General features: G+C 29.8%; 3 protein-coding genes across 11 annotated transcripts in view; 2 read left to right on the plus strand and 1 right to left on the minus strand.

Moving 5' to 3' along the window:
- LOC118194443 (tRNA pseudouridine synthase-like 1) overlaps positions 1 to 15,250 on the minus strand; it is a 115,278-nt gene that overhangs the window by 11,715 nt on the left and 88,313 nt on the right. The window lies entirely within an intron of this gene.
- Positions 1 to 15,250, plus strand: part of LOC118180117 (uncharacterized) — a 29,041-nt gene that overhangs the window by 7,508 nt on the left and 6,283 nt on the right. The window contains exon 4 of one of the 9 annotated variants that reach the window (XR_015041936.1): positions 4,146 to 4,297. The exons of 6 other annotated variants lie outside the window; for them this stretch is intronic. Coding sequence is in view for 2 of the 3 variants with exons in the window: in XM_085819815.1 (XP_085675941.1) it covers positions 4,146 to 4,207 (62 nt within the window). In the remaining variant the exon portion in view is untranslated. Of the gene's footprint in view, positions 1 to 561; positions 4,027 to 4,145; positions 4,365 to 15,250 lie in introns of those variants that run through there. 2 more of the 9 variants (XM_085819816.1, XM_085819815.1) reach the window with 2 other exon arrangements.
- LOC146996081 (uncharacterized) lies at positions 5,007 to 14,270 on the plus strand. The gene is made up of 2 exons (XM_085819808.1): positions 5,007 to 5,809; positions 7,984 to 14,270. Exons 1-2 carry the CDS (start codon positions 5,654 to 5,656, stop codon positions 10,498 to 10,500), a joined length of 2,673 nt encoding a protein of 890 aa, XP_085675934.1. The 5' UTR covers positions 5,007 to 5,653; the 3' UTR covers positions 10,501 to 14,270.

A 15,250-nucleotide genomic window follows, 5' to 3' on the forward strand; every position in this document is an offset into this window, starting at 1 on the left:
TTTGTTTTCGCTTTTTGGTAAGCAATAATTTCGAATTTTAATACAAACATTACGGTATTAACTTTTAAACATCTGATCTGTTTTTAAAATCAATAAACAAAACATTTAGGAGTTATTTAAGGGCTGAAACGGTGATAATATCAATTTAAAATTTACATTTCACTTTTTTTATATTCACTATTCTATTCTGAAAGGGAATTTTAACCGGAAACAGTCTTTATGAATTTTCAGTTGATCATGAATTTATTGACTGAGTTTAAAAATTCTTTCTTTCCTGTCCTTGAAACACTAGTACACTTTGTCTGAAATAGGATTAAAAAAATTACCCTATAACAGAAGCTGAAATGGAAAAATGACACATAGTTAATAAGAAACAATGCAATGTTGTTATTTATTAGCTTACAATATAGTTGTTCAATATGATATTTTTGTAAATTTTGTAAAAAATAAGAAAGCATATTTAATAATTATAACAATTATTAATTATTTAAGAAGTCATTATAAGAGTATAATTTAAAATTTTTTGTGGAATGTATTTTTTTAGAATAATTTCTTTCCTAGGAATCCCAGCATTAAATTTCTTGAAGCATTAAGTTCTGAGAAATTGTCCGGCTTCAACGCAGATTTAATTATTCACATGAAATCTCTAACCAAAGAAAATGTCTTCAACAACAATTTTTATTAGACTAAATATTTTTATTGTTTTAATACTAATAATATACAAACAAATATTTAAGTTCACTGCAGTTGAGTGAATAAGAATGCTGGATGTGTGATGTTTGTCCTGGATTTGCCACTTGCAACCGAACAGGTTAGCGGCTTGGTGTCTTTATAATTTTCCCCATACGTAATGTGAATTCAAGCCAATTTCATTTTGAAAATTTTCTAAGAAGATATTCTATTAAAACAGATAATGGATGACTATTTTAACAACTGTAAAAAATAATCTATGAATATTTTTCGTTTTACCACAACACGAGCCAAATGATTTTCTCTGAAAAAACATGCACCAGCACTGCTTATCGGCCGCCGTTAAGTTAACTGCATCGTTCTTATTCTTTAAAGTATTTTTTTTGGGGGGGGGGAGAACGTTTTGTCAGTAAAATGCACTATTTATAATCTGTCATTTTATTTTGTCTTTCTGTTATGTAAATAACCAACTTAAAATAAATATTTCGTAAGCTGAGAAAGCCCAGTAACAGTCGAGAGGTAAGATAGTTGAGCATGTTAAATCCAAGCAGCTGCGTGAGAGGTTTCGAGGTTTTTCACAAGTGTATTGTGAATTACCAACCTGTTTCCCTCAAAAAATCTCTTCTTTTACGTAAGTAACCCCTGTGTGCTTTACCATAAACCAAAATCTTTGGCACGTTACATTCTTATAAAAAAGGATTCAAATTGAATTTTACCATAAACATTATTTTCAGTATTAATCATAACATTAATTTCATCAATAGTATTCTGAATATTAATCCCAGGTTTATATTCATAAATATAATGTACACAAAAGCGGAAGCTAGAATAAATTTATATGAAATTTTATATCATAAAAATTTTAATTAAAATTGTTCACAGCACTTGAGGATTATATGACTAAAAGAGTCGTGTCTCGTAAAGGACGTTTAAAGGCAAAAGAATTCGTATTACGTTCACATGAGGAAAAACCACGAAACCTCACCTGCAATTAACCCATTTGCCTATATTTGATGTCCTTCAAATTACCAGTCTTTTGCGACCTTACCGAACGTAACGCTCAGGGTTCACTCATATTTAAAAAATTGCTTGTGTGTTATAAGAAAAGAGGAACAGAAAAATTTACGAATCGAAAAATTTAGAAAAATGTAATAAGAGCACAAAAAGAATTTAATTCACTTAAAAGAGCGTCATGGCCTTTTTGGGGGGATGTACAGAAGATAGAAACATGTTTTCAACTGAGTTCATTCATACTTTGCATACAAAGCTGTTCTTTTAAATGCTCCACTATAAAAGTAATACAGAAAACAGCATAGAAATGTTTTTCTCACATGCACCAAATGCTGTGCTTTCTCACATGCTCCATTACCCTTTCCTGGATTTGAAGAACTCACAGAAAGAAAGAGGGAGTAGAAATATCGACAACAAATTTTATTGGTGTCTGACTGATTGCTTTGGGAACACGAAGTCTTTGCAAACTGTTCTCAGAAGCTATTCGTGCAAACAGGGCCAATGGATTTAGTTATGCTACGTTACAAAGCAGAAGCCAAAGATAAAAGTGGCCGCCCCCTATGCTAGAAAAAAGGTCTTTTGGTGGTGAAATCGGTGTATGTCTCCTTCAAGGGTTGGCCTCTTATCTGTTTATCTACGTCCATAAGGAAATACCAAAGAAACGTGTTCAAAAGACCAATTTTGTACTTCTAAATACAGTCAAAAGTCGTTAATTCGGACACCCATAATCCGGAATGATCTATAATCCGGACGTCAAAGCTAAAATCTTTCTGCGCATGCGCCGCGTTGACGCATGCTCATAGGCGTTTAACGCGTCCGCGCAAGACATTTACGACTGCGCATATGTGTCTGCGCAAGTGCAGAATACGTTTTCGCGCCGGACGGCATAAGCTAAAATTATCTAATTATCTATTTCAGTTAATGTTGATGATTGCGTTGTTCCTTAATTTTCGAATTGGATCCGGCTTATTATTTTTTGCAGACTGTAAGAGCAATTTTATAAAAGTAAGCTTAAACTTTCGATTATGTCAAATAGAATTTCCGATGCTGGAGCTCCCAAGGGATCTAGAAAACGAAAGTATGATTCGATGTCCATCAAACAAAAAACGAATTGCTACAAAAAATGGATAAAGGTATATCCTTTGTTTATCTAACCGTTCCAAAATCTGTTTATCAATTTCACGCTGCTCTGCGTGGGGGGGGGGGGACGTCGCGGCGCGCAATGAACTGGAAGTTGATCTGTCACCACTATCGTTATCTTCAGGGCAGATGTTTTTATTTTATTCGGCTTATAATTCCTTATTAAATGTACTCCATCTTTGATATGATTTAAATCAAATTCCTCGTCATTATAAATATCACGAATACAAATCAAATAGTTTTCTGGTTGCAATTTTCTAATTTCGGCTATGCGTAAGGTACGCATGCGAGCGTTGAAAGAAATGTTTAATAAAGTAAACAAATAAATATTAAGCTTTTTTTTGTAAATTTTGATACCCTTTAGATCATAATTGCTCATTATTTTATAAATTACGGTTTCATATTTTTAATTTTATAATTTCTGCGTGCCATCTTGCCAGATTTAGACTGATGATCTATAATCCGGAAAAAATCGATAATCCGGAATCGCCGAAGTCCCGACGAGTCCGGATTAAAGACTTTTGACTGTACTTCGGGTCCGACAGCAAGATTTAAAAAATTAAGTTGCTTTTCACAGAACCAAGTAGGGATATAAAATTTAATTTTTATAATATATATATATTTTCTCAGAAATTATATTGCGAGTAATTCGTAACTTGAAAAAGTTACGAAAATCTCACCCACATGTAATTTCAAACCAGATTTATTTAATGTAAATGGATATGCTGAACAAGCGCACTTTCGCACGTATAAAATATACATTAATACATACATAAAAATGAAATAAAATTTGACTATGACCTGTATGACTGTATATTCCATGCTGTACGTGAATATCTGAGAGTATGGAAATTACATATAGCAATCTGTATGCCATTTTCTATACTATTCTAAATACTTTTCACATTTTATATTTGAAATTGTAAAAGGCATTGGGCCACACAGTTTTGTTACAGAAAATAGCACTAACATTAAATGTCCGAACTGTTTTTCTGTTATTTTTATCATAAAAACTAGTATATTGAGGGTGTTATTTATACATAATAAAATTTATGTAATCTTGTATTCTGAAAGGTCTTTTATACTTGATTTGATAAATGATTGTTATCATTAAAATAGTTGAACTTATTTCTAAATCATGTTCATATTCATTAGTGTTACAAATATATTTCTATCTGATATGCATTATATGTACATTTCTGTTGGTTCTTTCTTTTTGAGAAACCTTGCCCGATGTTTTGCATATGCAGTCTTTGAAGAATTTGCATATTTATTCACGTACATTTCTCTTTTTCACTTCACAGAAACTGTGCTCTGGAGGTGTTTTCACATAACAGAAATCCTGCACAGGAACAGGAGTATATAAATGCTTATACTTCCTAGTGTTCCAACTGCATTTCATATCTGTGGCAGATAAATCCTCCAGCTCATTAATATCGTTCCCGCACAAATTAAAGTATGTTGGTAAAATTATTTCCTCGATTTTAATTTTATAAAAACTGTCATGAACTATTTACTTCCATTAAAATATAATAGAAATATATATCTTTCATTAGGGAAATTGCATAAAAATTAATTCTTTAAATAAGATATAAAATTTTAGGAGGAAAAGTAAATTAATACAGAAAGAAATTTAAAATTTTATGAGAAAGACAACATGCAGTAATTTTAGACCTAATTTTTTTATTTTCCCACACGAGTTATTCGGGAGAGGCATCTATTGCTGTTATTGACTTTCAATTTTATACAGATAAGATATCGAGAAATGATATAAAAAATAATTTTATTATGCATGTATGTATGCACGCACGTATGAACAAATATTTATCTACATTTCTGAAACTGATCACAAATATACATATATATGTACCTACATTTCTGAATCCGATCCTAATAGCAGAAAAGTACAAAAATCTTTGACCACTCTGTTATTGGATTTTTGTCAAATTATCCATTTTGATTACAAACTTTATAATATATAAAATCACAGCATGTAAAAAATACATATTTTAATTAGTTAAAATATCTAATCAATACAAATACTAATACTAGATAACATAAATTTTATATCAAGAACGGTTATTTGCTTGTTTAATGAACAGAAAAGCAACAGCTGAGTGAAAAACATAAAACATTTGACTAATTCAAAATTATTAAATCTTAGTTACTCATGGCAGAATAACATAACAGAAACACAATATTTGCAAGATTCGCTTGCTCCAGCTTTGCAGCTGCAATGAAATGATTTAATTTTCCACCTGCTTTCATTTTCAATGACAACTCCATTAACCACGTGCGGCGGTGAAGAAGTCGAACTTGATTGAATACATAACGTATCGCGATTTCTTTATCTTTCCGGGACTTAATACCCCACATTATCAGTCGTTTCGAAGCCAAAATTGCTTCCCCTTCTTTTATACAATTACTCGAACTGGTATTTTGTGTAAATTCCAAAATTGTTGAAATCTGCAGTTTTTATTCATCGTAATACTACAGCTTCAACTGCAGCTAACTCAGTAAAAAAACAACTCAGACTTCAGGTGTATTAGCAGTTGCAGACGAATTTGAAATGCCCTCTATCGGTCATTACAATCGCCAATAGCGTCCTGACAGTACCTCCTATATACGAAGCCAAGCCTCTAGGGTTGCTTGAACGGTCTGACGTCATCTAAGTCGTCATTCCTACCATCTTCCTCGCGACAAAGAATGAAAGAATATACTTCGGTGTCGTAGCGTAGTGAACTGACTGTTGTTTGAAAGTGTAGTGTGCTCTAATAGAACATTTTTCATTTAAATTACTTTATTTTTTATTATGCCACATAAATGCTGTGTTGCAACATGCAAAGGAAATTATAAGAATGGCCCGAAGGTGGCTGTATTTAGTTTTCCTACGGAAGAACAACTGAGAAAACAATGGATTTGGAACTACAAACGAAAAGATGGATTCAAGCCTACGAAACATTCAAAGGTAAGCATGCATTTCATTTTTAAATTAGAAAATTCCTGAAAGATTAATGTCATTGAAAGAAGCATGACTTGAAACTGTGAAAACAAAAAATTCTGATTGCAAGGGAAATAATTTACTAAAGTTCCATTGCATTCAACCATAGAAAATAAAACGAAGTTTTAATTATTTTCTATACAAGCATAGTTATATATTTATTTACTAGGCAGAAATTTCTCTTATTATGAATGAGTATTATTAATGAATTCTTTCAGTAATTTATATTTTCGGCGTCGGGATCTTTATAACACGCACATTGATTTGGGATTGATTAATCTTTCAGGAATTTATGTTATACAGAGCTTATACTGAATTTTAAAGTGATTATAAAATGGACCCTTTTCTCAATAACTAGTCAATAGAAAATCCACCTACCTTATAATGTTCATATTATAACTTTAAGTAGATAAATATAAAATGCTTCAAGTCGTAATTTTAAAGCCGTTAATTTAAAGTTGTTTTAGATATAAGTATTTAACTGTTTGGGTATACTATTTCTTTTGATTTAGATAAGTCTCGTTCCACCTATTTTATTTTTATTTTTTTTTTTTTTTCTTTTTAAAACTGAATGTATGCAATGCCCATTTATTATATGCTAGGAGCATTTGAGAATGCATTTTGCTCGTAACTCATGTGAACAGGAAATTAATGCTAATTATGCAATGTTCTAAACTTTATTAATTCTAAAATCCTTAAAAAAATTATGAAATATATGTAAAAGAAAACAATCGTATAAATGGACTAGTTTTGACAGTAATTATTTTAATTTCTGGAATAAGTTACAAGGTGTTTAAATTAAACTGTCTTGTTCAAATAATATTGCCTAAGATTGTAAGCTTACTAGTTTTCACTACATGTTAGCATAAATCCTAATTAGCCTATTAAATTGTTTCATGCACACACACATTTATAAAAGTACGAGTTTCTTATGCCAATAACACCTACCTTGTTACAGTGGTTCACTTGCTACTGGCAGTAAGTTCTTGTGGGCTTGAAATTTACATTAATTTCCTATCTAAAAACACTTATATAAGGGGTTTTGTTTATTTATACCTGTTGCAGTGGAATATGAAAATGTTTCATTATATTAATAAGTTATATAACTTTTAAAATTTTTGAAAAAAGTTAAGAAAATTATATGGAAAATAAGCAATCTAGTGAGCCTTCCACAGTAATATAATGTCAAACACGATTGATGAATGTGAATATTTCACTCCAAAATTACATAAGAATAGCCTAAAATATTTAATTACTGCAAATAAACTGTTAAATATACAAATTCTTGTTTTTTTTCTTTGTGTATCATATTTTAGCACTTATACTTGATTTCAATAATTCAAGAAAAATGAATTTTTTTTAATGACTAATGATGTTTTATGCCCTTAAATATAAACATTCATAGGCACACAAGTAAATTTGTACTTCTGGTTGTGAACATATCATTTGTAAAAATGTTTAGAAAAAGAGCAAGTAACTTTATATTTGAATGGTACGAATGAATGTGGTTAATCTTATTCTTATCCATCAACTGATGGTTAATCTTATTCTTTTTATAACTGTATTATCACCATTTTGAATGTAATTCCATAACCAAGTGTTGTTTTCAAATAACTGAAGAAAGAAATATTTAGGATGTAGCAATTATATATTACATGAGCAATTGTATGTTACCTGAGGATGTATCAATTAAATATTACTTATGTTATATGCATTTGACATATGACAACAAACATGTGCTAATTATTTGCACTTTTCAAAACTTTATGACAGCATCCATGGCTCTTTTTAGCCCAAAAGAGTTGATAGTTTTGTTTTAAGATTTTGCATTATTCACTCTAAATGGCTGCATCACTTTTTTGCATTGTGCACTTTAAATGGCTATATCTCTTCAAATTGTTACCATCCAAACATTATCGCCCTGTATTATTTTTAAAGAAATTAAATGATGAACGTTTTCCACAACGGTAACCCTTCCCTTAAGCAGATAGCTCTTGAGTGCTTTGCCATGATTAAATAAAAATACAATAAAACCCTTATTAGACTGTGCATGTATTTAAAGGATGGCGAATGCTTACGATTTTATAATTGTTTAACCTTTTGATGCATGTTTATTTATTTGCTCTTTTTCATATTAAAAGGTGTGTGAACTTCACTTCAAGCAAGAGGATGTTCTGAGGCAAACTGAATTCTTTGATGAGAAAACTGGAAAGAAGATCATTATACCATTGTCATATCCTCATTTAAAGAATGGTGCAATTCCAAGTCTGTTTCCTGATGGCCCGAGTCATCTTAGTTCCAGTGTTTCATCAAGGGAATCACCAGAGCATAAAAGACTCAAAAGAGAACAAGATGCACTCGAAAAAGCCTTAGCCTGTAGCTTAGCTGAAAAGGAAGAGTATGAACGAAAACAAATGTTTTATAATTTAGATGAACTAAAAATTTGTTTTAATACTGTGAATTTACCAGATAACTGGATAGTTATACACAGGCCTATACATACTATGATTCTTAATATTTCTAATGACAATCATCCAAGAATTCTAAAATCATTATTTATTGATTGTAATTTGAATATATCTGTAGCAATTAGAAATATACCTATTAAATCACTGAAGCAATATGTAATCCCATCAAAAATTAACAACCTTAAAGATATTTTAAGTATTTTAGAGAAATTAGACCTATTTGCCTCAAATGATTCATCTGAAGACAGTATTCAAAATTATTTACAAATTGTAAATGAATTAATGACAATTTTAAAAAAGAAAATTCCACATAAAAACAATGAAATAAATTTTCTCCTTGAGCAACTATCAAACTTGAATTCAGAAAAACAGCAGTATAGGTATTCTGCAGACTTTCTAATATTTTCCACTTTACTTCACACAATTTCACCACATGCATATAATTTTATTCGAAATTCAGAAAATATTATTATGCCTCATCCACGGACCATTCAGAAAATTTTTTCAGATTTTAATATATATCCAATAAATGAACAATACAACCAAAAGTTCCTAAGCTACATAAAATTTAAATTTCAAGAGCTATCAGAAAAAGATCTGCTTGTTATTTTAATGATTGATGAAATTCATCTAAATCAAGCATTTGATTATAAAGGTGGTAATTTGTGTGGAATGGCATATAATTGCAAAAATGCTGCGTCTAGTGCATATGTTTTCATGATTCACAGCCTATTATCTGTTTATAAGGATGTTGTACATATTTTGCCGGTGAAAACACTTAGTGCGGATAATTTGTATATTTATATTAAAAAAATTGTTGTGGGATTAGAAAATATTGGGTTTAAAATTATTGCTATTGTCACTGACAATAATTCAATTAATAAAAAGGCTATGTCTCTGTTTTCAGAACCACCTAAAGTTAGTATTGTTTATCAAAACCCTGTTGACAAATCTAGGCCAATGTTTTTTATTATTGATACAGTGCATATTTTAAAATGCATTAGAAATAACTGGATAAATCAAAAAAATAATAATCAGAGTATGTTTTTCCCAAGTTTTGATGATGCTTCACATATTGAAACTGCATCTTTTTCTTGTATTAAAAAATTACATGAATCTGAAACTGGTAAGTTATTAAAGTATGCTTATGGTCTGACAATAAAAGCTCTATATCCAACTAACTTAGAAAAACAAAGTGTAAAGCTTGCATTGCAGATTTTTAATGATAATGTCGTTGAAGCATTATTTTCTTTTGGGCAGCAGAAAGAAATAATAAATTCCCAAGAAACTGGAAACTTTATTAAAATAATAAACACATGGTGGTCGATTGTAAATGTGAAATCTATTTTTAAAGGGGTTCATAAAAATAATGTATTTGAAACACCTTTCACTGTGGCAGAAAATGATGAAAAATATGTTTTTATGAATAACTTTTTGAATTGGCTAGATAGTTGGAAAAATTTGAATTTAACCTCTGGTTGCCTAACCAAAGAAACTCACTTTGCAGTATACCATACAACGTATGCTTTAATTGAGATATCAAGGTATTGTATAAATGAGTTGGGTTTTAAATACCTTTTACTTGGAAAAATACAAACAGATATGTTAGAGGCTAGATTTGGTAAGTACAGGCAACTGGCTGGAGCTCACCATAATATTTCTATCAGACAGGTTTATGAAATAGAGGGTAAATTAAGACTTCAGAGTACATTACCAACCCTAATAAATTCTTCAAAATTTGGAAATATTCCTCTTCATGTATCTGATTTTAAAGACACCGAAGAACAAACTTTTGATGACACTGATGTACAAACATTCATAGATGAAATAACAGTTGAAGATAGTGATATACACGACATAAAATTGGATGTACCTATTTTGACTTATATAGCTGGATATTGCTGTTATAGTATGCTAAAAAAGTTAAAATGTGATGTATGTAAATCCAATATTACTATTGATAAGGAGTTAGCTTTAGAAAACGATGAAAATATTCATTCATGGATTAAGGTTTTTGATAGAGGTCTTATGTATCCTCATCCTGATATTTTACATGCTGTTATATACAATTTTATTGTTGTTGAGAAACTTATTTCAGATGAATATGAGCAAAAATTTTTATTTTCGGCAAATCCACGAGTTACAATGTGTAAAATTACTCTAAATTTACTTCATGAAAATTTTTTTTAGAGTTGAATGACTGTCCTAAACTTCATGACCCTCAAATTATTCTGAAAAACATCATACAAGCATCAACGAATATTTTTCTAAATAATTACTGCAAAAAGTTGAATGATAATCTTTTAAGTAACAATTTAAATAAGCAACGGAAATTGAAAACATTAAAAAAATAATTTATGCATACAGCAGAAATGACATATACTATGTTTATAAGTTAGTAAACTTTATAAAAAAAGATAGTGACACTAATCTATTGTTTCTTAATATCTTCAGACTTATAATTCATTTTATTTAAATGAATATTTTTTGCAGAATGTGGATAGTATGTTAAATAAAAAAATAGTGCTTTTTCTATTTGTGTTGTGAAATCTTTACCAACTCTTTCAAAATGCATGCACACACACACACACACAAAAAAAAAAAAAAAAAAAAAAAAGCATTTGTAATAGTTAACTAATTATGACAGTAAAGTGCTAAAGTTGTTAAGTCTCTTATATAATATCATTTTGTGCAAAATAGGTGTATTTATTGTAAACTAGAGAAATATTAATTTTTGAAGATAAAATACTTTGCCAATTAATATTATTATTGTTTAGATTTTGAAATCAGTATCTTGCAATTTTTTAATATTATTTTAATTGAAGCAGACATGTTTATTACATTAATTTTACACTGTAAGAAGAAAATAAATAAATATTTGTTTTTACCTACAATTCCATATGAGTTATTTTTATAGATATTCATGCATTTTTATGGAGGAAATTCACTGTATTCTTATACAATATTTCATTGTAATACATGCTAGATTCTGTCAAAACTAAAATGAAATACTTTGGAATTAAAATTTCTAATGATGTGGTTGTACATATACAGGGGAAAACTTATCAAAAATAAATTGAGTAAAAAAATATTTTTAATCCTTCCCAGCTGTAAGGCTTCATGCAGTTATACTAAACTATTTTGATATTAAAGAGACTTAACTGTAATAAAAAATAAGTAGCATCAAGTTACATAAATAAGTAGTCATCCCACCCTTTTTCCCACTGTAGTATGCAATGCCATTTCCTATTACTTCCAGTTATAAATTTACTAGTACAAAAAATTCAGGCCAAAAAAATAAATAAATAAAATCCTTTTTATATGTTTTGAATCCTAATTGTGTTGCTTTCCTTTAATAAAAATCTGAATTATTTTGAAAATTTTAAATCTTACTTTACATCTTAACAATCAGGCTATATTTATTTTCATTTATAATAGGAAAATACATAAAACTTATTCTTTCAATTCTAAGAATTGAGGACATTTGATCTATTTAGATGTTTTAAAAGTTCCTACTGATTACCCTGATAAAAATTCCAGCAAGTACATATATAAACTTCATATTTATCATTTGCTAAAGAATTCTCAAATAAGTTACAATGAAATGCTTTCAGGAACAAAAATTTACAAGTTACAAAAAAAAAAAAAAAAAAAAAAATTATATGCACATAATTAGACAAAAGGGATGTTAGAAACATTTAACAATAAGAATGAAACATAAGAATTTTGAATTCCTAGCAAGTGTCAAGTTTGTTGAATTTTTACAATTTTTCTTTTTTTTATTATTGGGGAAGATGCAGTTATGTATTCTCAAATAATGATCTAATTTAAAATGCCTAAATATATGAAATGTTTTGCTACCGTATTTTAAAACTACCAATGAATAAATATTGATAGATGCTAAAAAATAGTATTTTTCAAATCATTCTCCAGGTTTCTCATCTGTTAAGAAATTCAGTCCCACACTGAAGTGAAAAAAAAAAGCGGAAAATGACTAAACAATTATGTGTAAATTTGTATTTACGAGAAACAGAAAATGCAGTTAAAAATTGATTAAAATTAATTTAAGGATTTTTAGTGTTAATCAACTGTAAACTTGCTTAATTATGCATTATCCTCTTTGTTAAGGAAGAAAATATTTAATAAAATATATATTCTTCAGAAAGCAAACCAGCATCAGCCAGATATTCAGTATATATTTATTACTACTAATCTGAAGTATGTTGAATTAATTTCTTTACTATACTGTTATTATTTTAAGCGTAAAAATATATGGAAAGTAAGGTTAGGTATTTGAAATTAGAAAATGCAGTCGATGAAATCAAATCGGAATATATATATTTGCACACACACACACACACACACATATATATATATTTAAAACCAAACGATATAGTAAGCCTTATGCAAGGAAATAAAAACTACTTTTCATTTTCTCTCCTCTTAAAGGAATAACAGCGATAAGTGGTTTCATGTGGCAACCATGCTTTCTGTACATAAGGACGACTTTAGTGATGTAGTGTGCGGCGTGCCGTGGCTTCGTTTATAGGAGGTACTGGTCCTGATCGCATAAAATCGAAGGACATTTCATTATTAAAAAGGAGAAGTAAAATTTAAAAAAAAAATTTTCTTGTTCATGTAAACGAGGAACTGCTGGCCGTTGTAGGAAATTGTATCACTGTTTTATTGTATTGCGACAGGTAGCTGATTTTAACATTCACTGATTGTAAACAAATGATATTTGCAGAAAATCTGTGCAGTCAAAAGTGTCTTTTTTTCCCATAAAAATTATTAATTATTTAAGAAATCATTATAAGAGTATAATTTAAAATTTTTTGTGGAATGTATTTTTTTAGGATAATTTCTTTCCTAGGAATCCCAGCATTAAATTTTTTGAAGCATTAAGTTCTGAGAAATTGTCTGGCTTCAACGCAGATTTAATTATTCACATGAAATATCTAACCAAAGAAAATGTCTTCAACAACAGTTTTTATTAGAGTAAATATTTTTATTGTTTTAATGCTAATAATATACAAACAAATACTTAAGTTCACTGCAGTTGAGTGAATAAGAATGCTGGATGTGTGATGTTTGTCCTGGATTTGCCACTTGCAACCGAACAGGTTAGCGGCTTGGTGTCTTTATAATTTTCCCCATACGTAATGTGAATTCAAGCCAATTTCATTTTGAAAATTTTCTAAGAAGATATTCTATTAAAACAGATAATGCATGACTATTTTAACAACTGTAAAAAATAATCTATGAATGTTTTACGACAACACGAGCCAAATGATTTTCTCTGAAAAAACATGCACCAGCACTGATTATCGGCCGCCGTTAAGTTAACTGCATCCTTCTTATTCTTTAAAGTATTTTTTTGGGGGGGGGGGGGGAAGAACGTTTTGTCAGTAAAATGCACTATTTATAATCTGTCAGTTTATTTTGTCCTTCTGTTATGTAAATAACCAACTTAAAATAAATATTTCGTAAGCTGAGAAAGCCCAGTAACGGTCGAGAGGTAAGATAGTTGAGCATGTTAAATCCAAGCGGCTGTATGAGAGGTTTCGAGGTTTTTCACAAGTGTATTGTGAATTACCAGCCTGTTTCCCTCAAAAAATCTCTTCTTTTAGGTAAGTAACCCCTGTGTGCTTTACCATAAACCAAAATCTTTGGCGCATGTTACCTTATTATAAAAAAGGATTCAAATTGAATTTTACCATAAACATTATTTTCAGTATTAATCATAACATTAATTTCATCAATAGTATTCTGAATTTTAATCCCAGGTTTATATTCATAAACATAACCTACACAAAAGCAGAAGCTAGAATAAATTTATATGACATTTTATATCATAAAAATTTAAATTAGAATTGTTCACAGCACTTGAGGATTATATGACTAAAAGAGTCGCGTCTCGTAAATGACGTTTAAAGGCAAAAGAATTCGTATTACGCTCACATGAGGAAAAACCACGAAACCTCCCCTGCAATAATTAACCCATTTGTCTATATTTGATGTCCTTCAAATTACCAGTCTTTTGCGACCTTACCGAACTTAACGCTCAGGGTTCACTCATATTTAAAAAACTGCTTGTGTGTTATAAGAAAAGAGGAACCGAAAAATTTACGAATCGAAAAATTTAGAAAAATGTAATAAGAGCACAAAAAGAATTTAATTCACTTAAAAGAGCGTCATAGCCTTTTTGGGGGGATGTACAGAAGATAGAAACATGTTTTCAACTGAGTTCATTCATACTTTGCATACAAAGCTGTTCTTTTAAATGCTCCACTATAAAAGTAATACAGAAAACATCATAGAAATGTTTTTCTCACATGCACCAAATGCTGTGCTTTCTCACATGCTCCATTACCCTTTCCTGGATTTGAAGAACTCACAGAAAGAAAGAGGGAGTAGAAATATCGACAACAAATTTTATTGGTGTCTGACTGATTGCTTTGGGAACACGAAGTCTTTGCAAACTGTTCTCAGAAGCTATTCGTGCAAACAGGGCCAATGGATTTAGTTATGCTACGTTACAAAGCAGAAGCCAAAGATAAAAGTGGCCGCCCCCTATGCTAGAAAAAAGGTCTTTTGGTGGTGAAATCGGTGTATGTCTCCTTCAAGGGTTGGCCTCTTATCTGTTTATCTACGTCCATAAGGAAATACCAAAGAAACGTGTTCAAAAGACCAATTTTGTACTTTTAAATAATTCGGGTCGGACAGCAAGATTTAAAAAAATTAAGTTGCTTTCGATATTAAAAAAAGTAATAAGCTAATTTTAAAATTGTTTTTCACAGAACCAAGTAGGGATATAAAATTTTATTTTTATAATATATATATTTTCTCAGAGATTATATTTCCGAGTAATTCGTAACTTGAAAAAGTTACGAAAATCCCACCCACATGTAATTTCAAACCAGATTTACGAGGGCCATCC

The sequence above is a fragment of the Stegodyphus dumicola genome, chromosome 7 (assembly GCF_044657685.1).
Source record: "Stegodyphus dumicola isolate Sdum_Otavi_A_Nest chromosome 7, ASM4465768v1".
Lineage (NCBI taxonomy): Eukaryota > Metazoa > Arthropoda > Arachnida > Araneae > Eresidae > Stegodyphus > Stegodyphus dumicola.

Excerpts from the sequence above, each read along its gene's own strand:
- LOC146996081 (XM_085819808.1), top strand. The coding sequence starts at position 5,654 with ATGCCACATAAATGCTGTGTTGCAACATGCAAAGGAAATTATAAGAAT. Across the intron at positions 5,810-7,983 it reads AGCCTACGAAACATTCAAAG|GTGTGTGAACTTCACTTCAA; the intron begins GTAAGCATGCAT and ends TCATATTAAAAG.